General features: G+C 44.7%; 1 protein-coding gene and 1 long non-coding RNA gene across 4 annotated transcripts; both read right to left on the bottom strand.

The window, feature by feature from the left end:
• Nucleotides 1-1,314: 1,314 nt before the first annotated feature.
• Nucleotides 1,315-8,528, bottom strand: LOC129386927 (uncharacterized). Its single transcript, XR_008614254.2, has 2 exons — nucleotides 7,181-8,528; nucleotides 1,315-1,440 (listed from the first exon to the last, which is right to left on the bottom strand). It is a non-coding gene; the product is annotated as an uncharacterized lncRNA (long non-coding RNA).
• Nucleotides 8,529-15,585: 7,057 nt separating this feature from the next.
• LOC129386926 (uncharacterized) lies at nucleotides 15,586-23,491 on the bottom strand. 3 transcript variants are annotated; one of them, XM_055075386.2, is made up of 4 exons: nucleotides 20,178-23,491; nucleotides 19,587-19,759; nucleotides 16,572-16,819; nucleotides 15,586-15,837 (listed from the first exon to the last, which is right to left on the bottom strand). In XM_055075386.2, exons 1-4 carry the CDS (start codon nucleotides 20,337-20,339, stop codon nucleotides 15,788-15,790), a joined length of 633 nt encoding a protein of 210 aa, XP_054931361.1. In that variant the 5' UTR covers nucleotides 20,340-23,491; the 3' UTR covers nucleotides 15,586-15,787. The 3 variants fall into 3 exon arrangements, with proteins under 3 accessions (XP_054931361.1, XP_054931358.1, XP_054931362.1); XM_055075387.2 differs by lacking the exon at nucleotides 15,586-15,837 and having other exon boundaries at nucleotides 16,740-16,819; nucleotides 20,178-20,300; nucleotides 21,576-23,491; XM_055075383.2 differs by lacking the exon at nucleotides 15,586-15,837 and having other exon boundaries at nucleotides 16,498-16,819.
• Nucleotides 23,492-24,296: the final 805 nt, after the last annotated feature.

The following is a 24,296-nucleotide window of genomic DNA, read 5'->3' as shown; positions in this document are numbered from 1 at the left end:
AGTTAAGATGCCAGCAGGCAGTAGGTACAGTGGACCGTCGGCCACAGCGGCGACGCTGTGTCACGATGACTTGGCGGAAAACGCTCTCGACGACTGCTCTGATGACGGGACTCGAGGGCGACGAAAAAAACCGCAGCGGAACAGAAAGGCGCGCCCGCTCCCTTTCAACTAGTCGAAGGTGCCGCAAGTGAATTACTACAAAGCGAATTATTAAGACGGTACCTTTCGTCCGTTCTAATTTGCAATGACGCAGCGTCTGCTCTTGCCGTGGCGTATAGCCTGCGTGAATTAGAGCGAGATAATGCAGCAAACTGGCTCTGGCGTGTGTGGCGGTGTTCTGTGGTATCTCTGGAGAGCTTCGTGCCCCGCCGGGTATACCTCGGACGAATTCAACCATAGACGCAAGTTGACTCCGCCTGGCTGCTCCCAGTGATGCGAAACGCCAAGAAGTCCTTCCAAGTTAGAAAGCACAAAAGGTAAAGCATGCCTTGCTCGTTTTAGAGTCCTCAGTTAATACGCACGAGAGAACTATTAGCCTGTTGCAGTTCAAGCCCCTCCATCCACGCGCCTGGTCGGCGGAAACTTGTGTGCAGGGGCTTTAGTTGCAGTATACGAGCTGAACTATTTTGTTGACAAATAGAAGTCTAATAGCCAACCTGTGGCGTAGCAACAGGGGGGGGGGGGGGGGGGGGGAATGTCATATACGTCTGAAGACACCCCTCTTTCCGCCGGCTACACCCGGGGAGGTGGGGTGACAGAAGACCTATGCGCCCCGGGTGCTAGACGACCTAGCTACGCCACTGTAGCCAACCCGGGCTGCATCTTCTACACATGTGGTTGTATTGCATGATGCTGCTGTAGGGTATATGAAGACTACATGTGAAGTAGGGATGCCCCTCTGAGCATAGAGAAAGAAAAAAAAAGTTAAGAGTGGACACTCCCATACACCCCCAGCGGCCCAATCGACCCTAGCGCGCCTGGCGGTTGGTGAGAACAACTGGCCTGCACTTTCTGTTTCGGTTTCGCTGGCGCGAAATTTGGATTATCCCCGCGTAATCGACGTTAGGCTGTAGCGGAAGCTTGTTATTTCAGACCACTTTTCGTCACCCAAATGGCAACGCTTTTATTTGTCATTTTGGTTTAGCGATTCCCTATTTTGTCGAGTTCAATATTTGGTGTGAATTGAGGTCGTGACGCAATTTTTATTTCGATTAAGTTATAACAGATGGAGATAGACGTAATCATACGGCTTTATCCATTGCGCTTGTCTTCCGTGTTTTGGTGCAAGCGGTCATATGTATCAAAGAGACAGAGTTTGCGCAATGTCTTTATTCCAAGGCAAGATAGGCTTCTTCTGGGTTCTGCCGTTGTTAAAGCACCACGACACACAGCAGTAGCTGCCGTAGCTTGGACCGCCAGACGGCATGGCATCAGCGCAGTCTGAAAATGTCAATAAGTGCACGCTTCGTTAATTACCAAAAACATATGTACACGTCACAACTTAACCAGGAAACCGCTTTGAATGAATAGCGAAGCGATGCACAATATAAAACCACGGACACATTCTGACCTCTGACCCATAAAACTCGGACTTACAAGGATAAATGTTGAGACCCCGTACAGGGGTGTTTAAATGTTCCCGGGCCGCCATCCTATGTAATCCCATGGCATCGCGGCCTGTGAACTTTTGGACACCCCTGTACGTACTCAGTATAAGGGGTACATTGGTAGGCAAAATAGCAGTTCACATAAGCGTAGTAAAGATAAATTCGAAACGTCCAAATACGAGGCCTTTGTTCAAATGCGCGCCACGCCACGCCTACGCGACAATACGTTGTGCAATGTATTCCGCCACGAAAAAATGGTAAGGAACCGAAAGTTACTACAATGCGCAGTACTTCCCAACACGGCCGCCGCAATAAGTACAGCCGCGGCCACGTCTGTGTAGAGCGCGCGAACAGACGGCCTTGCTCTGCGGGGCGACACCGTGCGGCAGTTGCGGGATCTGACGCACCGTGCCCAGGAGCATGCGCGGCCTAATATACATGCAGAACTGTATTGCACGAGTGGCAACGTTGAAACGGGCAGTTGTTTAACCGAATATGTACGCTTCCTCAGGGCGCTCTCAGTATCGCCATGCCAAAAGATTACGCGTTTCAGCTGATAACATGCGCCCGACTCTGTCGCTCTTTGGGACATTGTGCGCCCCATAATAGATATAGCGTGTCGCTCATCCGCTGTGAGTCGGGGAGCCATTGCGAATAAATTCTGCGAAAAGGTTTGACTTCTATGTCTAATATACGCGGCGTGCACGCCGATGGCCGCGCCACTGGTGGCGGCCTTGCGCAGAACGCATGGGAGAGGAGCGAGCCGCGCGCCGTAGCACGCCGTAGCAGGCCCCGCACACTCTCAAGTTCAACAAATGGCCACAGAGGGCGAAAAATCAATCGAGGCGCGTTTCAGCGTAAGCGCGCAAGTGGAGCTACTGTAATTTGGTCGACTACTTTAATTTGTGTTTTCTCTGCTAGGGGCGCTGAACATGCTGAATTCTTTAATTTACACAAACCATTGACATGAACAATCGAGGTGTCTAAGGATGCTTTTTTACCTCAGGCAAATAGGTAGTTGATTTTTTAAAAATTTGATTGTTGAAGCTGCTTTTTAGCCATAGCGTCAAGGTTTTTGTGCTCGATTAACCACCGACAGCCGACAGCCTATTGGTATCGATGTGTTTCCTGGCCGTTGGCGTTCGAATACTACGGCGGTAAAACATTTTCGAAAGCATGCTGGTTTCGTCTGCGAGTCATTACATAGACTTGCTGTAAAAAGGTCTACTCTTGGCAAAGAATAGTGCCTCATTTTGTTTAGGCGTTGCTTATCATAATGAATGCGGCGGAGGTTGAGGGAGTACGCTTGAAGGTACGTTTTTATGCCGTTGATCTCCATAACACCGCAAGTACGCAAACCGATGTCACAGAACACCCGATGCATCATTGTGTGTTCTCCGTCATCGCTTGTTTGCTGTATGCCTACTAATTCTTCATTTCTTCAAGTGTTGTATCCTCCTTTTGTCCTTGCTCTCTTGTGCTTCACTTACAGTATGTCGTTCCGTCAGCTGTAATGCGCATTTGCAAAACCAATACGTTTGATAAGACGCAGTGGTTATCATAATTTCACTACACGTGTATTAAGCTGGCACATATGGTTCAGATACATATACCTGCATGCGAACTTGCACGACGTTGATGCGGAGATTAGGATAATTATGACACCCGTAAGGAAGAGGCAGCTGACGGCCGTATAAGCGGTTGCGTTCTTTCCGCCAAACTACCCGGCCTGGTAGTGCTGTAAAGATGCTGTATAAAAGTGACACGCGGTGACAGGGAAATTATTATACTTAGCAGCCGACCGTACGTTTTGTAGCGTAGGTCTTCTTTCTTGTGCGTTTGTGCTACCCTTATTAACGAGCCATTTCTTGACTATGTTCTTGACTATGTAACCGCGTTTGTGTGGATGCGTAGACGTGTGCTTTTTGTTGTACTTGTAAAATGCAAATAAAATATTTTCAGGCTTACTCAATCTTTGGTGTCGTGTGCGTTTATTCCAGTCGAGGCCATCGTGCCACCTGGAAACCGCATTCTGCCAGTAGCCCTACACGAAATGCAACAGCTGGAGCGCGGCGGCACAATTTAACTCAGGGTAACGGCGGCGTAATAAACGAAAAACCGCTCGGGATGCCCTTAAAAGTCAGTTTAGAGTGTGCCTTAACTCGATATGACTCAGCGCTACATGTATTCTGCTGCGCCTCGATCGTGCTCCCGCCAGTTTGGTTGCTGTGTGGCAAACGTAGCGCCTACATAAATATGTAGGCGCTACGTTTGCTACACAGCAACTAAACTGGCGGGAGCACGATCGAGGCGCAGCAGCCAGAAACCCAGTAAAGCCACAGAACACCTGGTAAAGCGTGTGCAAAACCCCGTTTCCGTTTCCTGTTGTACAGCGCCACCTGTGGTCGCATACTTTAGTTCACGACGCCACCGCTATGCTTATTTCCGTAGCACTGTGGAAGGTACAGTTTCCCTTCTCTAAGTTTGTATAGGTGTTCTGTGGCCGTAGTTTGTTGCGTCGCTGGTAGTGCTTCTCCGTCTTATGTGTGTTTTCAGAGCAAAATAAGCAACACCCTTCGCATGTGTGGGATGGCCAAAGCTTCCGAAGAATGTCGAAGAAGAATTGTTGCAGGGTGGGGGGGCTCAAATACCGGCGAAAACGTGCCGGTGATACGGTTCTAATTATTCCCCGCAAAGCCTCATCAGCAGGAGCAACGGTGGCAATGGATCGTAGCTTCGGCGCGAAATTTCTTGTTCTCATCCTTTCCTTTGTCACTTCGGTGTTTTTTCTTTTTTATTATTATTTTTTTACTCAATTGTAGTTAGACGGGTAAGCGACGAAGTTCGTCTGCAATGCAACATGCGGTTGAAAGGCATTTCGCTAAAGTTCGGAATGCCGTTTGCCGCTTATATTGTTTTCCGCTTCTTTACCGCGTTGGGCTAGCTAGGCAGCACGACTGCATGAGCGCATTGTTTTGCATGTTAAAGCTACAGAAGTTTGCAAGAACTGAAAATGTTAGTTTTATGTGGCCCGGTAAATCCTCGCACCAGCTGTCGCGCTCTTCATGTTTTTACATTTATTTTATGCGTGGCTTCGCCCATGTTTAACTGTTGCTAGTTGCTTCATGCATAACTCTTGATTTTTTTGAGCTGCGAGGTTTTCACCCTGCCTCGTTTGTAAAGGGTATAAATCACGCTGTGTCTTATCGGAATGACACCAAGCAAGTGCTTCTTTAACAGCTTTATTCATTTCGCCCGAGGGCACCTTAGATATTGTGGTTTTTTGGGAAATGTGTTTAGAAAATAGGTAGCTCAGGGCGAGAATTGCTAATAGTTACTGCATATGGTATTTTTGTTCTATTTTTCGCCGATCCATTTTTCGCTGAGTAGTTCGCGTCACGTCATCATACCTTGATGCTGTCTGAGCAGACTTAACACGCCGAGTGATTTGTTTGTTTCACAACGTAGTCGCTTCTTGCAAGTGAATTTTGCACTCAGCTGAATTATTTCTTATTATGCTTACGCCGCATAGGACTAAACCCGGCCTTGCCGCCAGCGCTGTATCTAATTTGACTGGCGCTGCTCTGCCCTTAAATATATCATGTGGCCCTTCTCTCTAGTAACATTTAAAAAAAGTACTGCAATGTTAGTCACACTATAGCTTTGTACGTTTCCAAGCAGTTCCCTTAGGGAATTTAAAATTGCAAAAACTGCAGCGCGAACGGCAGTTCATCGGCGGTACAGCGCTAACACGCGCTTTTATTAACCCGTGCGTTTGGTGGCTTCGTTGACTATAGTGTACGCGTTTCTATCAATAAATTCGCAATTATTCTACTTCAGGCGACTTTCACTACACTTATTCGGCGGCGTCACATGTATTCATCGGCAGAAAAATCACAACGGTATATGCAGACATCGCACCGTGCGGATTTGTTATCTAAGTCTGCACTAACGACGGGTGCTTATTATTGAGGTACAGAAGCAGCATTACGGCAAGGGTAGAATTAAAGAAAAAAAAAACGGTCGAGACATCGCATTAGTCAACAAAATTTGTCGGCTAGTTTACATGAGCTCCACTTCATGTAAATGGTCTTCATGGCGTTTGTCTGCGGGACGCACCTGGCGCGTATGTGGACCATGTTGCCCCAAACACCGGTAACATCTTGTTCATACCCGCTCCCACAGAGGTCTGCGTCTTCCCTACAGCTGTCACCGCAGAAGAAGCAGTCTGGCGCCCGAACCAAGGACAAATCGCAGCCGCGAACTTCAGTCACCCTTGCTGCAAAGCGTTGTCGTCTGCTACTGCTCCCACGCGTATTGTTGGCAGCGCCCGCTAGGTGGCTATCAGTGGCGCCTCTATAGGCGGTCAGCACGCATGCGATGTCATTTCATTGGCCGATAACATTATCTGGGATAGGTGAAGACATAGTTTTTCATATCAAGTGCCCTGACAGAATCGCACAAGCTATCACTCACGTGCGCAATTCCGTTGTCAACGCGCGTAGTAACATGGCGCCCCCGGGTAATGCGCGCAACCGGCAAAACACGTGCGCTTACCAACATAATTTCTGGTTTAAAGCAGCGTGCGCCGACCTGCATGTATATTAGGCCGCGCATGCTCCTGGGCACAGTGCGTCAGATCCCTCAACTGCCGCACGGTGTCGCCCCGTAGAGCAAGGCCGTCTGCTCGCGCGCTCTACACACACGTGGCCGCGGCTGTACATGCAGTAGTCATTGGGGACTTTTCTGTATAAACAAACCGCACGGACGTATAAACCACCGTCCGTTCGTGCGCCGTAGATACACACCTCGCTGCAATACAAAACGCAATAAGCTACGCTCGCTGTTTATGTCACATGCCATTGTTTTCAAGCAATATTATTAAAATATTCAGGAGCCCTTACTCTAAATAGGAAAAGAGCAAGCAAAGCTTGGCTACAGCGTGCCTAACGTCCCGATATTTATTTAGGTAGCGCCCGTCCCCGAAACGCCGTTTTCGGTCTGAATCGGCATGGCGTCTTTTATGTTCTTTCCAGCGTTCGTCAGCCTCTAGAACGGGCCAACGAAAGGACCGTCAACCGTCACGCGATCATGTAAACGCAGGCTAGGAATTCAATTTTCTCGAAACTGTAATTTTTCTGAAATGTGCAATTCCTGATATCGACCTTAAGCGTTGCATCCAGCAGATCGTTTTTAGTCTGCCAACACGAACTATTTCAATGGAGCGGCGATACCGTGGTTATCGTAAACAGCGCTGGGCAAGAAAGGTACGCAGCGTCTAGACGGCGTCTGACAAGCTGCGAGTCGCAGTGCAGTGCACAGCCGTGAACCGGTCCAAGTTAAGGGCAGCTTCGCGTTGTTTGATCACTTTCACGGAACGCAACCAACAAAGATTATTCCGTTCTCGGCGGGGGCAGCAAGTAAGCACATGGTACAGCCCTCTCGCTACGCGTTTCTTGAGGGGGCATGCTTTTCGCATTGTCCGCGTCTATAGCCGCCTCATATAGAGCCGCAAACTGCTCGTCGCCCTCACAAGTCAGTTACTCCAAGCTTCGCTTGAAAACGTGACTCACCTGTCTCACACACGAAAACACCGCCGCAGCCGACGTTCACGAAACCTTCCCGCTGGAACGCCGCTGGTACACGAATCGTTGATTTCTTCTCGATGGACGAATGGTGATTGGTGTTGATATGGCAGCACTACGGTGTTCTAGATAGTTCACTATAGCAGCACGAATGAAAAACAAAAAGCACGGAAGGTGTCTTGGATCAATGCTATTTTTATGCATAAGAAACACGCCAAATTTGGGCGTATAATTATTATTTTGTAAAACGACTGAGCAGAATTCATTACAACATTTTCTTTTTCTGCGCCTGCGTCCTCTGGCGTTTGGTGAGAGCACTAGTTCGTTATGTAGCCGTGACGCAGTTCTTGATGCCCGATTTCTCGGAGTGTCCGCTCTGTATGCTTAGAGTGGCCCGATGAAAATGGCAGTAGCGGCTTGTTCGTCCGCGGTTCATATGCCCAGCACACGTGGTGTCCCTCAAAAAGTTGGTTCAAAGGGGCATCGCAGTCAACCCTAATGAATGCGCTTCGCCGCTCATGTCCTCACAAGTGTTTGGCCAGTTTTCTGGCGCAATTAGTCGATCGCCTGAAACAGGCCGGTTTTCCGCAGCATATCATCACAGCTGTGGCCGAAGGTCTCCCTAAGACCGCAAAACGCAGGCGACAGGATGAGCAGTTCACTTCACTGAAAATTGCGCGAGTGAAGCAGAAACGCGCAATAATACCGTACATCCACGATATCTCGCATAGACTGAAGAAGATTGTTAATAACGCAAATGTAAGCGTCATCTTTTCAGCGCCAATCAAGCTGTCCAACTTGTGCAAGGCCAGCTACTGTGGTTCTGAGAAGCCCAGTTGCCGGACAAATCACAAGGAAGGCTATGTTCTTTGTGAGAACAATATCTCGTGTATGAACTGCCCCTGTTGTGCGGCAAAAAGCACATCGGTCAAACGGGAAGTTGCGTAAATGATAGGTTGCGTGAACACGCAAATAATGTGCTAACTGGGAGTGGGGCATCTGGCTTTTCACTGCAGGAAACATGGGTGCAGTCCCATTTATAATCAGTGCACTGTGATAGGAAGAAGCCCAACGCAAACAACACGTGAGATTATTGAAGCGGCGAAGATCGCTAGCTTGGGGAACGCTTGTGTTAGCGCGCCTTCAATCGATCTTTCAAAAAAAGAATTCGATTTTTTAAACGTGTCACAGAGGGTCGCTTGATGGAGAGGGCATTTTAATCTTGCAATTACGAAAAAGTGTTTTGCCTATGCATGGTCGCTTTTTCATCTTCGATATCATCTTTCCATTACCCATGTCTCGTTGCTGTATCATTTGATTAGAAACCAGTACATACGCGCATGCGTAGCTGTTGTCTGTTACCTATATATATGTGTACCGCTTCGTAGAATAAAACAGTTGTTGGAAGTCAGCGCTGCGTCCGCGTCGTACCTCTGTCTCTCGTCCCTTTTTGTGCGCTAAAGACCTAAAAGTTGCCGGCATGCTTCAGAAAAGGTGAGGAAATAGCGGCATTGATATGGGATAGTTACATTGACAGGGCGTATGAAACCACTTGTAGCGTAATTAGCACCGCAAACGGAGCGCGCGGAAACATTATTCATAGATTTCCTGCGCACATTCTGAAGCGCGCGCCTATGCCGATTCAAATTTGGCGCCACATTGATAGCATGCTGCGACTTGCAGCCGACAAATGGGGCGGGTAATTTAAAATCAATATTAAGAGCAAGTAACAAATAAAACGTATCCTCTTTTAAAAAACATAGCTGCAGTGTGCATTAAAGTTATTTTAAAGGGTGAATATGTAAGCATGAGAAAGGGATTATAGACAGCTTTATTCATGCGCAGCGGCAGCCGCGCCAGAAGAACGGTGCCGCTTCGTGCCCTTGCCGGTTCTGGAACTTCAGACAGCAGTGGCAGCGATTTGTTCGCGCTTTCGCTTGCTTAAAGTGACACCGAGTTTCCAAGTGTAGAACTTTGAATCGTGTTTGCAAGAATGGCAGCAACAACACCTCTTTATTTCGATTCGGTAAGTGATTTTATATATGATTGAAGGGTTCCCACTTCGCTTGGAACCGCTTGCACGATTTGAACGGCACTTAACGTTTCAGATTGTGGTGTTCATACAGTTATTGACGGAGCCTGTTTCAGAGTGCTATTTTTTAGGTTTGTTAGCAGCACTTTTTTCGATCCCTTTGCCTCTTTAAATTAAGTTATGGGGTTTAACGTGCCAGAACCACTTTCTGATTATGAGGCACGCCGTAGTGGAGGACTCCGTAAATTTCGACCACCTGGGGTTCTTTAACGTGGACCTAAATCCAAGTACACGGGTGTTTTCGCATTTCGCCCCCATCGTAATGCGGCCGCCGTGGTCGGGATTCGATCCCGCGACCTTGTAACGCCATAGCCACTGAGCATTGAACCACGGCGGGTCCCTCTGCCTCTTTGCAGCTTGACTATGGTACTGGCTTTCAGGCTATGACGGGAGCTGTGTAATTCCGTTACCGACTCGATATGCAGTTGCGATACTACATTAATCACTGTGCGCTCTAATTAAACATGATCGCGTAAATATGTAACGCTCACAGGCTGTGAGAGGAAAAGTAAGCGAAACCCCCCAAAAATATTGCATGAAAGTTGCCTCAACACCGTTCGTTGGCCTTTCAAAACGGGAAAGAACTGTTAAAGCCCCCCATTTAGCTCGTAGAAGTGTGTCTACTCCACTACTAGACATGAAGGCAATGCAAATAACACCAACAACAGGCAGCAAACAAGTACCGTCGCCGAAAATAACAGCGGCCTGCAGCTGAGGTATCTTTTGTACAATGATGACAGTAAAAAGCAGAAGATTATGGTGCGGTTTCAAGGGAAGCCACAAGGGAGCAAAAAAAGATCAGCAGCAGCTCATAAGCATACATGCATGGGCAAAATTTCATGAAAATTGAACATTTCAAGCAGTTCGAAAATCTGTCGGGCGCTGCATGCTATTCTGACTTTTACACATTAGCTAAATGAAACTTGCAATTTCAATGTTCTTTTGTGAATTGTAGAATGCATATCCGTAAATCATTAAACTCGCGTGTATTGTCTTGGTTGAATTTGCTAGTTCTCTTGCGCATGCATAGTGGCAGATGATGTACTTTGTATGAAAACCTCCAATAGTGTTTCATTACCAACTTTGGTACACATACAAGCTTGTTAGTGCTGACACTATTTGATCACTAGAAATGCATATACTTGCCCGAGCTTAACTGAAAACTGTAGTCTTGCAGTTTACAAGGAGTAGGAGAACAATATATAGAGCACAAATACCTTTCTTTATGAGCATTGAGATAACTATTTCAGTACTGGTGCTATGTATTCACATGAAGTATTTTGTTGCACGCTATTTATTACTTCTTTGAATAATTATCAATTTGATATTTGTGCAGTATTGCAGTAGCATGAAATCAAGGGCTTGACAACAGCTCATCTGGTTAGAAATTGGCACGAGAAAGACACTGACCATTGTCAAAGTGAGCTGTGGCCTTAGCTACATCAAGCTGGAAGGTAGACGTCTACTAGCTAGCTTATCTCATCATCCAAATACATATGCATCATCCCATCAGCTCTGTGCCTTAAGAAAAAAAGTGCAGAAACACAAACCAACATATCATACAACACGTTTTCACTGCTGTATGAAGAATATTTTTCATATGGATGTCGGTAGTTTTTTGAAATTATTGCAAAGGTGGGCACATTTCCCATCACATATCATGAAACAAAAATATTTGCCGTTTTACTTACTCATTTCTATATTTAGTGACCGGTACAGGCCGAAATCCAAAAACTGTAATAAAATGTTAACTGAGTGGTGAAAAAAGCTACTCAAGTTTGGCACCTGCTCCTGCATCCCCCCTCAGTCCCAAACAAGATATCGTAACCATGGGAGTATTGTGTGCTGCCGTTTAACAACCATTTAAAAGCTACCATTGTGTAAACCACATGCTCGTAATCTTCACAAGCCTTCCGCCTACCCCCGGAAAGCAAGTGCTAGTTTCGGTTTCAAGGAACATGCGCACTCCTAGCGGCTGCCGGGCATTCTTAGATGTGATGAAACGAAGTAATGAAAAAATGCGAACAATGTTGATGTTCGCATTTCTTGTCATTCACAAATTTCTAAAAATGAAGCGATTTGAGTGAATGGCAAACAGCTTTTCTTTCTATTTAGTTATTTTTTAAGCATGAGATGCTTTTAGCTCCTGTTTTTGGCGACTTTCATCTGACAAGTCCAAAGCCAGAGCCATCATCCAGGCACTAAAACAAAAACAAAAATGCAGTCTCTGGCCCCCAACCCTCTGTACAAGACTGAATTACATACGCTAGTTACTGCCAAAACAAGTTAAAAAAAATATTGCTTCCGAGTTCTTCCTAATGTTTGTTCACAATCTGTTTGTCATTTCCAATAGTGCCTTTCAAAAGGCAGATACAGGGCACCATAAGCTTCATTGTCATCTTTTGGTGCTGAATGCCAGCGGTCTACAAGTTCTGTGGTGCGGGTTTTGTGCCGCCTCGAGAGATGGCGTCGCGCTGCGTGGCGCCTCCTGGCGCTTCTACCTAGCCACGGTGGCTTAGTGGTTATGGTGTTGCGCTGCTAAGCATGAGGTCTGGGGATCTAAAGGTCTGAGGACGCTAAAGGTCCCCTGGTGGTCATAATTAATCCGGAGTCTCCACTATGGCATGCCTCATAATCAAATTGTGGTTTTGGGACGTAATACCCCAGAATTCATTCTTCTTCCAGCTGGGCAGTGAGCTCTGTCTCCCTGGCATCTTTCGCTGCCTGTCATGCAGCTTTCAACCTTTTTTTTTTTTTTTTACCAGCTGGGCAGTGTCCATATGGACCAGTGCACAGTGTGGTGTGGTGGGTGAGGTGTGCTGTTGCAAACATGCACTATACCCATTTTAAGATTGTGGTTAAGATTGTGGATCACGGGAGAACCAGCAATTTTTATTTCTCTTTGTGTGAATTTTAAATTGTTTGAAACTTTCAATACGTAGCTCCGTATTTATGAGGCGGAACATTATTAGCAACAGCTTATGACTGAATAACATGCGCAAGGGGAGAAAGTTTAGGGAATGAAAAATGGGAGCAGAGTGAGATGTAAAAGGTTGAAATGTCGTCAATCGTACCGCTTGCTTTTGTAAAGCTTCTAGTTGGTGGAGATGAGTGAAGTGTGTATTACCCCATGATGAGAGGCAATATGAAAGATGACTTTGAATATACACGTAATACAAAGACAAAAGAATACTTGGTTCAAAAAAGGAGCGTGATTTGATAACGATAACGATTGGGCATGGCGGTTGAATTTTAAGTGGTCATCTAAGATAATGCCTAGAAATTTGGTTGACCCAGATCTTGTAATTATGTGATTGTTAAGGGATACAACTAAGGAAGCCATGAATAATGTTTGAGGGGAATGAAATACTATAAATGTTGTCTTCGATGGATTGATATATAACGTGCTTTTCAGGTACCATGCATGAAAATTAGCGAGATCATTGTTTAATTTGTTTAGTAGTGTGACGGAATTTTTATCGGATACGAAAATGGCTGTCATTAGCATAGAGAAGGCAGTGGGCATGCGTTAATATTTGTGGCAAATCATTAATGAACAATAAAAATAACAATGGCCCAAGTATCGATCCCTGAGGGACGCCTAATATAAATAATTTTAGGTGAAGAGAAGGAGCTATTCACTTGGATTATTTGTGGTCGGTCTGTTAGGTAGTCATGAATTAACGGCAAAGGCGGGCCAGAAATGCCATAAGATTCTAGTTTGTGTAGGAGGATGAGGTGATTAATTGTATCGAACGCTTTAGTGAAATCAATAAAGAGAGCACCGACTTATAGGCCTTCGTCTATAGCTAACTTAACTTTGTCAGTAAACGTAATAAGTGCAAGTTCTGTAGAGAAATGCTCTCTAAAACCAAATTGATAAGGAGATAATAGCTTAAATTTAGATAAGTAATTAGTTAAATGCTTGCTAAATTACCTTGCTAAAGAAAGACAAAATGCAAATAGGACGATAATTATTCAAACACTCACGATTACCTTTTTTAAAAATTGGGATTACCTTACCCATTTTGAGGCTTTTGGGAAAGACACCATATTTAAATAATTTATTACGTTGGCAACTACCGGTGAAATTTCTTTACGCACAAGCTTAATATACGACGGTCGGATGAGATCAAGGCCAGGCCCAGTTGTTTTGAGTGATGTTATGATACTACAAACTTCTTGTGAAGTTGTGGGGTATAAGTAAAATGAATGGGGACTGCGTGGTAAACTAGGTAAGGGTAGTTCATGCTGTAGATAAACTATAGCACTAAAATGGTTACTGAAAGCGTTAGCGACGTCCTCAGGGTCCGTTAACTGAATTGTAGCTGACACATGACATGCCATTATCAGTGGTATTAGTGTTTAAAAATTCTTTAATAACTTGCCAGTTTCGTCTGGTGTCGTTTCCATTTTGTCTAATCTTGTTTTCGTAGTAATTACGCTTAGCACATTTTAGAGTGGCTGCAAGAACATTTGGATATGCTTTGAATCATGAACGCAATGTGTTATTAAATGGCTGAGCTTCTTGCGAAGGTTGTCTTTTTTTACTGTGGACCGCATTAAGCTGTTGCTGATCCAATGCTTTCTTGGTGTACTGAACCAGCGTGTCACGGTGAAGTTATTCATGCATAAGTTAGTGCACTCTGATATCTTCGCTGAAAAAGATGCAAAAGCTTTTTCTGCACATTGCTCCTGAAACACGTCACTCCAGTCAGTCGCACGAATTAGGTGAATGAACTTATTCTTTCCAGAGAGACAAGATGTTGCATCTGTCTGTTATATCATAGTTTACTACATTGGCCGTGGTATTATCAGTAGGTAAGCTAGAAAGGATATGATCTATTAGGGTGCTAGAACCGCCTTGTTCATACAGAGTTGGAGTATGAATTAGCGAAGAAAATCCACAGCTAAGAAAAGTGCTAACGTACTCGGAGCATGACTGACTGTTAGGGTCAATTATACTGATGTTAACGTCACTGCAAATTATAATATCCTTGTTCTCGTCAAATAACCTGTTCAGTAACTGCTTGAATTCTCTGCTGAACTCAATATAAGAAGACGAAGGTGAGCGATAGGTGGACGCAATTATAATATTACGATTGTTCGGCTACAAGTTACCGCTTGACTGAAAGTTACCTTGAACTACTTCTAACTAAACAGATTTGCAGACAGAAGTGCACAAGGTGAGGTCATGATGGCGTTTGTATGACAGTTTTGAATTTGCTAATATGGCCGAACCGCCGCTACTATGTCCTTCGCGATGACAGTGTTCAGAAATATAACCGGGAAGACCGTACAAATTTCCATCATGTGATGACAACCATGTCTCGGACAGCCAAATGAAAGAGAAGGCGTGGTCCAGAATGGAAATAAACGTGACAAGATCATCGTGGTGCCTACGAATACTGTGGATGTTAAGATGTACTAAAGATAGCGTGGGCTGCTTTTTATTGCAGCAGACAATTAGTTTGATCAAGTGAAAAAACACTCAGCCATGATGAATTGTAAAGATAAGAGAGTGCTAAGAAAAAGTCATGTGATTATGTGTAGTTAGATCAGTCACACTGGAGATGCGGTGCACACGGCTGTCTTCAGGCTTTCTGGCTTTGATAGCGCAGTTTTCGGTCCACAGAAATTTCCAACCTTTAGATTTCTTCAGTTCTAGTGCCTGTGCGAAAAGTCGCTTATTTTCCGGTGTTAGATGATCGTTGACAAAAATAGATGTCGGTGGCTTATGCGAGAGCCCAATAGCGGTCGTAGTGAGTCGGGCCTTTCGCATTTTGGATGCAGTCAGCCTTTTTTGTCCTAGAGCAGAATCGGGCTACGATGTTGGTTCCCTGTTAGCAGGTACTCGGTGAACAATGTCTATATCAGCAGCAGCCACAGGACAGCCGAGCTTTTCGCCCAAGACCTGTACAATTGACAGGCAGTTTTCTCGGTCTGTTTTTGGGATGCCCTTAATTTCCACATTGTTTTGCCGTGAGTACTCTTTGCGTAAGGTTCTTGTTACTATCCACGAGGGACTTGTTCTCATCCCTCAGAGATTTGTTTTCTTACACAAGACTGTCATTCCTTGATTTCACAGACTCGTACAAGTCGTTAAAAGCGATCAGGCTTTGGCGCATCTGTGCGACTTCATAACTCTGCGACTTGCCAGCTCGACGTTAGTCGGCATCGCAGTTAAGCACAGAGAGCAAAAAACATAAGCAGTAAAACACAGAATGAAAAGGCACCACTGGTGGCGGCACAGAGGGTATTTGTGAAGGGCTATGAAAAAATTACTAAAGCACTAACCTGCGCAAAAATTGAGGCAATGGTTAGGACCGTACTTTACGCCACAACCACTGCTGCCAAAATGAAGAACACCGTCCAGAGCCAGCCGCTTAGGAAAGCTTGTCTCCGCCGGCAGTCACTGCACGCAGCGCGGTTGTTCCGATGTACGCAGTTGTCGTGCAGTAGTGACGATGCAATGGTAGCCGGCTGTACACGTGTTCGCTTTGTTAGTAGGTGCTGTTGCTGTGCTGTTCTTTGAGCTCAGATGCTACGTGATCTGCGCAAGAATTGAGGCAATAGTTAGGACCGTACTTTGCGCCACAACCACTGCTGCCGAAAAAAATGAACTGAAATTTATAAATTTTTATTGATTTCTAGCACCTCGTGGGTGGCTCGGCACTGCCCAAGACGATGGACAAGAATGACAGAGGACAACGATGAACGTGGTATGAAACTTGTGACATTTGGAATGCGACCAGTGCAGCCCCGTGATGATCCAATTCATTCCAGCACGCACTACAATCCTGCTCTGTGCATCCATACTTCTTACACCAAGACAAGAAGATGATAATACCAGTAATGCTCACTAGCTACACCAGCATCACCTTTAGTGGGGCAAGAGCCCACCAAAATTTCTGCTTCAAAACGCACCATTCTGACTCATCCGGGGGGGGTGTTGCAGTGGCTGGCATTAGTACTGTTTGTAGTGCCCCATGCCTTGCTCAAAATGAGAAAGCAGCAGAAGCTTGATGTGGGCGAGTTGGTTTTGCATACTTGATGAAAAGAGCGCTATGAAGACGAGGACTAAAAGAACATGTACGACGGACAAGGCGCTAAGGTGCTGCAGAAAGCAGCACTACGAAAGGCTGCTTGAAAGATCTCCTTGCAGTAAAAACCGAGACATTTATTCCTCACGGAATGGCATGTTAGCACTTCTTTATGAGCTAAGCATTTTCATGACACCGGCCTTTGTAGACCGAAGACGAGATGGCCTACAGCCAGCAAGCTTACCCTCTGCTCGAGCACCCTGTTGCTGCTGGTGCTGTGCCTGTTGCTGGTGACGCAAAGAATGCCGCTGGTTTCTGGCCTGACACGACCGCACTCCCTGTCTGGCTCGTGGCCTCTGTTGCAACATGAGGCCCAGTTGCGGCGGATTCGGCCTCTGTGTGTTTAGATGCTTCAGCTTCTCAAAATCCATGTTTTCTGGCTCCAGATTGTGTGGATTTGGCTGCAGCCGAAACTTGTCCCTAGGCCCACCACTGCAAAGGACAGCGGACAGCTAGCTCACCTTCAAGGCACCTTTGACCACTCAAGAGAACAGGAAAGGACTCCAACGGGACTAACAACCGTACAACATCTGCGGCCTGTTTACTTTGTCAGTGGGTCACAGCAATGTCTACCTACACTACTAGCCAGAAGGCTGCACATGCTTTATAATTCTTTGTGCTTCAGCAGTGAAACAAAATTTGGTGTTCCAGCTGGGACTAGTCACATGAGCTTTATATTTTTTAAATATTTTAAGTCATTTGGAATGAAAAGAAAGCTAGTTGGAATTACATCACAATGCAGAATCCAGAATATGCCCCAAATCCTTAAGTAAAAAGCATACACTTCATCCTAAGAATGTCACCTGCCCTTGCCCCCACAACAGTACCGGAATACTGTCTGGTGGCCTAGTGCAGGAACTGTGGACACCAGTCTAAAAAGGAATCTTCTTGCAGACATTGCCACCACTTCTTAGTTCAAGGGCAGCACATAGTGGGCACCACATTTCAACAAATAGAGCCAATAGATTAGAGCACAGAAGTATTTCAAGAAATACCGCCTTTAGAGCAGAGCGCAGAGGTACACTACTCTGTTTCGTACTTTGAAGGCAACATTAAGGAAGATATGCAAGATATGCAGTGATAGAATACACACTCGGTATGTCTTGAAGTGCAGTTGTTTTTGACCTGAAACCCTTTCTATGGGTTAATTACTTCATATAATACAACTACAGTTTGTTGATGTAATGTCACGTCAAATTCAGTGTTACTAGTGCACTTTTGTGCTCCCTGTATGAAACATCCTATGTTTTTGTGGCAAGCACAAGTGGTGCAGAGTAGCTGCTGGTCTCAGAAATGTCACTTTGCTTGTTTGATGGTAAATAGGTTCACACCTGCGATGCTTTCCATGTAATACATTCGCCATATTTTGTAGCATAGAAGCATGAAACATAACTTTACATCAAAATACAAGCCACCTATATCTTTCATATGTAATGCACCATTTTTTGGTCGAAGCTGAGAGAAGTCGTTCTCTAACATTTGTAGCGTTGCCTGCTGAGAAACTGCGTCCGAAAATTGCCTGCACCATTGCAATTAGATACAAAAGCAAAACTGTGTTTGCGCCATTGGCGACAGTTTATCGTCGGAGGTGGCGGGTTCGTGATGGTTGCTCTGTATTCAATTTTTGCTCAACTATGATCGGCTCAACTGATCTATTTCTAACAACTCGGCACCCAATGCATCAGGATATATGGCATGCAGCTTTTCTGGCGCTGTGCCAAGCATTGATGGCAATATCTGCACATAGTGCCAGGAATGCTGTCGGCTGCATATTTCGCTAAGTTCGGTGCAGAGTTATGTCAAATCCTATGAAAGTGATAAAACTACAGGTATCAATAATTAGAACTCGAAGTCTGTTTGCATTCAATGTTGTTTGAATCAGAGAAAGCCCACTGAATAGAGGACTTACGTGCAGCACTGTATTAGCTCAGTGCACAAACTAACACATAAGTGACGAGTTCTCCAAGTGTGGCTTCACGGCAGAGCGGTTCCTGCTGCCATGAAGCCACACAGCTATGCTGCTGTGAAGCTGCACCTCAAGGCACAATTCACCTACATAAAACATATATAAATAATCCACATCCTGACTTGACGGCTAACTTTTATGGATTTTTGGTGCAGATTACGCACTGTCAAAATACGATCCATAAGGAAGAAGCACTGGCATTGCCAGGTCAGAAGCGTGGCCGTGCGAGTTGGCGGGGTGTGGTATGTTAAAATTAACAGCCACAAATGCTTACGTGTACAAATTGCTGGGGATTTTTACACATGGAAATGCACATAATTTTGACAGGACCACTTTGTCAGTCTGAATAAACCAGACATTCAAATTAAGCAGATTTGAATTAACATGATTCCACCATATCTCTAAAGGTGATCGTTCGAGATACACCATCCCACAGTGCTTGTTATCTGTTGCCAATGAAGTGAAGATAGCGACAATGTGCAGATTTTATATTGGAAGCCCATTCTTGAATAATTTCCCTTCAGTGAAGTTAAACTCTCCACGTCTTAGCTTCTGACAGCGAATGTGGTGACATGCTATATTTTCTTCTACAAACCAGCTGCGCATCTCCTTTAGATGCACTTTTATTTTCTCAAAACCCACGACAGTTGGGTGCACATTAGATTCGTTGGCACGTTAGGTTCAAGTACATATAGTAAGTTAGCCAAAATACTTTCTTATTTTATGCCATAATTCATGCACTGTAGCTCCTCACTGGTTAACTAGCACTTGCAGACGAATACAGTAAAGCCAGAAAAGGCCTCTTGTCCTTTTTGTAATGCTTGCTTTCACTTTTCACTATGCATAGGCTTGAGCGTAAAATCGCTGAATATGGACGGGTTTCTCTTGAGCAAATTTGAACAAGGCAAATGTGACAAAATACTCAGAAATCTGCATCACATTAACATGCCAACGCTGTGGTTTCAGTGCAAAATTTAAAAACTTGCAGTGAAGCCTTCGTTCTTTTCATCAATTAATCTGTTTCTCACCACAAAATTAATCGATACAGACCTTTCAATGGACAATTTGTCAGTCTTATCTCAATGAGTGTTTTGCTCTAGTGTCACTTTACTGCTATTAACATTGTTCCTGTGCGCTGGATGTCACAGATCAACAGCATGGCCACAAATTATGCAGTTGTGCAAATGGTGCTATGTGCAGCTACAGTTTCGTAGACGTTTTTCTCATACATACCTCGGGTGCTGCAGCACTTCCATGGGACAATTGCCACCAGCAGTTGCATCATTCTCCTTGTCCCCATTTTTGTTCCGCTCCTTCCTGGAGTCGCCATTCTTGACACGCGGATGGCATCCCTGACTCTTCCGTAGGAATTTGTCAGCAAGATGCCGGCGGTCAAAGTAGTACTTCTGCAAAAAACATGGGTCCTTAGATGTACTGCAAGCCATATGCTTGCTGCATTTGTCCCTGCCTTAAACAGCAAAGAGACAAATGACATCGCCCTGAGTATGTCAAGCTTCACATAAACTTGCACGAGCTGGTAATTCACATTGAACTTGCAAACACACGCTATGAACATGATACAGCCAAAGGACAAGCAGTGTTGCGAGGTTTGTTTTACCTGTGCCTTTGCATACGTTCCTATCCGCAGCATGGTTTTGCTACTCTTGAGTTTCACGGCCTGCTATTAGCGACAAATAGACACTCAGGCTGCTAAAGTTACTTTCTTGGTATTGTAGCTTAAAAATAGTTCCTTTGTAGCGATAGGAATTGTCACAATGTAACTCAGACTGGGACCACTCATTATTATGAGAAAGAACTTATTACATTCTCCTTGTCCCCATTTTTGTTCCGCTCCTTCCTGGAGTCTCCATTCTTGACACGCGGATGGCATCCCTGACTCTTCCGTAGGAATTTGTCAGCAAGATGCCGGCGGTCAAAGTAGTACTTCTGCAAAAAACATGGGTCCTTAGATGTACTACGAGCCATATGCTTGCTGCATTTGTCCCTGCCTTAAACAGCAAAAGGACAAATGACATCGCCCTGAGTATGTCAAGCTTAACATAAACTTGCACGAGCTGGTAATTCACATTGAACTTGAAAACACGCGCTATGAACATGATACAGGCAAAGGACAAGCAGTGTTGAGAGGTTTGTTTTACCTGTGCCTTTGCATACGTTCCTATCCGCAGCATGGTTTTGCTACTCTTGAGTTTCACGGCCTGCTATTAGCGACAAATAGACACTCGGGCTGCTAAAGTTACTTTCTTGGTATTGTAGCTTAAAAATAGTTCCTTTGTAGCAATAGGAATTGTCACAATGTAACTGAGACTGGGACCACTCATTATTATGAGAAAGAACTTATTACATTCTCCTTGTCCCCATTTTTGTTCTGATCCTTCATGGAGTCTCCATTCTTGCCACGCCAGTAACATCTCTGACTATTCCGCGGGAATTAGTCGGCAAGATGCCGGCGGTCAAAATTGAAAGCTCATCCTAGAACAATTTCCCTTCAGTGAAGTTAAACTCTCCACGTCTTAGCTTCTGATAGCGAATGTGGTGACATGCTATATTTTCTTCTACAAACCAGCTGCGCATCGCCTTTAGATGCACTTTTATTTTCTCAAAACCCACGACAGTTGGGTGCACATTAGATTCGTTGGCACGTTAGGTTCAAGTACATATAGTAAGTTAGCCAAAATACTTTCTTATTTTATGCCATAATTCATGCACTGTAGCTCCTCACTGGTTAACTAGCACTTGCAGACGAATACAGTAAAGCCAGAAAAGGCCTCTTGTCCTCTTTGTAATGCTTGCTTTCACTTTTCACTATGCATAGGCTTGAGCGTAAAATCGCTGAATATGGACGGGTTTCTCTTGAGCAAATTTGAACAAGGCAAATGTGACAAAATACTCAGAAATCTGCATCACATTAACATGCCAACGCTGTGGTTTCAGTGCAAAATTTAAAAACTTGCAGTGAAGTCTTCGTTCTTTTCATCAATTAATCTGTTTCTCACCACAAAATTAATCGATACAGACCTTTCAATGGACAATTTGTCAGTCTTATCTCAATGAGTGTTTTGCTCTAGTGTCACTTTACTGCTATTAACATTGTTCCTGTGCGCTGGATGTCACAGATCAACAGCATGGCCACAAATTATGCAGTTGTGCAAATGGTGCTATGTGCAGCTACAGTTTCGTAGAAGTTTTTCTCATACATACCTCGGGTGCTGCAGCACTTCCATGGGACAATTGCCACCAGCAGTTGCATCATTCTCCTTGTCCCCATTTTTGTTCCGCTCCTTCCTGGAGTCGCCATTCTTGACACGCGGATGGCATCCCTGACTCTTCCGTAGGAATTTGTCAGCAAGATGCCGGCGGTCAAAGTAGTACTTCTGCAAAAAACATGGGTCCTTAGATGTACTACAAGCCATATGCTTGCTGCATTTGTCCGTGCCTTAAACAGCAAAGGGACAAATGACATCGCCCTGAGTATGTCAAGCTTAACATAAACTTGTACGAGCTGGTAATTCACATTGAACTTGAAAACACGCGCTATGAATATGATACAGGCAAAGGACAAGCAGTGTTGAGAGGTTTGTTTTACCTGTGCCTTTGCATACGTTCCTATCCGCAGCATGGTTTTTCTACTCTTGAGTTTCACGGCCTGCTATTAGCGACAAATAGAGACACTCAGGCTGCTAAAGTTCCTTTCTTGGTATTGTAGCTTAAAAATAGTTCCTTTGTAGCAATAGGAATTGTCACAATGTAACTGAGACTGGGACCACTCATTATTATGAGAAAGAACTTATTACATTCTCCTTGTCCCCATTTTTGTTCCGCTCCTTCCTGGAGTCGTCATTCTTGACACGCGGATGGCATCACTGACTCTTCCGTAGGAATTTGTCAGCAAGATGCCGGCGGTCAAAGTAGTACTTCTGCAAAAAACATGGGTCCTTAGATGTACTACGAGCCATATGCTTGCTGCATTTGTCCCTGCCTTAAACAGCAAAGGGACAAATGACATCGCCCTGAGTATGTCAAGCTTAACATAAACTTGCACGAGCTGGTAATTCACATTGAACTTGCAAACACACGCTATGAACATGATACAGCCAAAGGACAAGCAGTGTTGCGAGGTTTGTTTTACCTGTGCTTTTGCATACATTCCTATCCGCAGCATGGTTTTGCTACTCTTGAGTTTCACGGCCTGCTATTAGCGACAAATAGACACTCGGGCTGCTAAAGTTACTTTCTTGGTATTGTAGCTTAAAAATAGTTCCTTTGTAGCAATAGGAATTGTCACAATGTAACTGAGACTGGGACCACTCATTATTATGAGAAAGAACTTATTACATTCTCCTTGTCCCCATTTTTGTTCTGATCCTTCATGGAGTCTCCATTCTTGCCACGCCAGTAACATCTCTGACTATTCCGCGGGAATTAGTCGGCAAGATGCCGGCGGTCAAAATTGAAAGCTCATCCTAGAACAATTTCCCTTCAGTGAAGTTAAACTCTCCACGTCTTAGCTTCTGATAGCGAATGTGGTGACATGCTATATTTTCTTCTACAAACCAGCTGCGCATCGCCTTTAGATGCACTTTTATTTTCTCAAAACCCACGACAGTTGGGTGCACATTAGATTCGTTGGCACGTTAGGTTCAAGTACATATAGTAAGTTAGCCAAAATACTTTCTTATTTTATGCCATAATTCATGCACTGTAGCTCCTCACTGGTTAACTAGCACTTGCAGACGAATACAGTAAAGCCAGAAAAGGCCTCTTGTCCTTTTTGTAATGCTTGCTTTCACTTTTCACTATGCATAGGCTTGAGCGTAAAATCGCTGAATATGGACGGGTTTCTCTTGAGCAAATTTGAACAAGGCAAATGTGACAAAATACTCAGAAATCTGCATCACATTAACATGCCAACGCTGTGGTTTCAGTGCAAAATTTAAAAACTTGCAGTGAAGCCTTCGTTCTTTTCATCAATTAATCTGTTTCTCACCACAAAATTAATCGATACAGACCTTTCAATGGACAATTTGTCAGTCTTATCTCAATGAGTGTTTTGCTCTAGTGTCACTTTACTGCTATTAACATTGTTCCTGTGCGCTGGATGTCACAGATCAACAGCATGGCCACAAATTATGCAGTTGTGCAAATGGTGCTATGTGCAGCTACAGTTTCGTAGAAGTTTTTCTCATACATACCTCGGGTGCTGCAGCACTTCCATGGGACAATTGCCACCAGCAGTTGCATCATTCTCCTTGTCCCCATTTTTGTTCCGCTCCTTCCTGGAGTCGCCATTCTTGACACGCGGATGGCATCCCTGACTCTTCCGTAGGAATTTGTCAGCAAGATGCCGGCGGTCAAAGTAGTACTTCTGCAAAAAACATGGGTCCTTAGATGTACTACAAGCCATATGCTTGCTGCATTTGTCCCTGCCTTAAACAGCAAAGGGACAAATGACATCGCCCTGAGTATGTCAAGCTTAACATAAACTTGCACGAGCTGGTAATTCACATTGAACTTGAAAACACGCGCTATGAATATGATACAGGCAAAGGACAAGCAGTGTTGAGAGGTTTGTTTTACCTGTGCCTTTGCATACGTTCCTATCCGCAGCATGGTTTTTCTACTCTTGAGTTTCACGGCCTGCTATTAGCGATAACGAGAGACGCTCAGGGTGCTAAAGTTTCCAAACTTGCTTGGTATTGTAGCTTAATAATGGTTCCTTTTTGCAATAGGAATTCTCGCAATTTGACTGAGACAGGGACCACTAATTATTGTAACAATTTACTACATATAAAGCTACAGCAATGAGGTTACACTGTGGTTTATAGATGGTTTTCAAGATCATACATAGGTCACCACTGGTTATGCCAATGTTGCCCAGTGATTTGCAGTAATCCCATATAGGCCTACACATTAAGTGATCCT

This window comes from Dermacentor andersoni, chromosome 11 (genome assembly GCF_023375885.2).
Source record: "Dermacentor andersoni chromosome 11, qqDerAnde1_hic_scaffold, whole genome shotgun sequence".
In the NCBI taxonomy this organism is placed as follows: Eukaryota; Metazoa; Arthropoda; class Arachnida; order Ixodida; family Ixodidae; genus Dermacentor; species Dermacentor andersoni.
The sequence above is the reverse complement of the archived record's forward strand: the minus strand, read 5'-3'. Positions and strand labels throughout refer to the sequence as shown.

What these genes read in the sequence shown, in the direction of transcription:
- LOC129386926 (XM_055075383.2), bottom strand. Translation starts at nt 20,339, where the DNA reads ATGGCTCGTAGTACATCTAAGGACCCATGTTTTTTGCAGAAGTACTAC. An exon ending in AAAATGGGGACAAGGAGAAT is followed by an intron (nt 19,760 to 20,177) that starts GTAATAAGTTCT and finishes TGTTTTTTGCAG; the next exon opens with AAGTACTACTTTGACCGCCG. An exon ending in GAAGTGCTGCAGCACCCGAG is followed by an intron (nt 16,820 to 19,586) that starts GTATGTATGAGA and finishes TGTCCTTTGCAG; the next exon opens with TGGTGGGCCTAGGGACAAGT.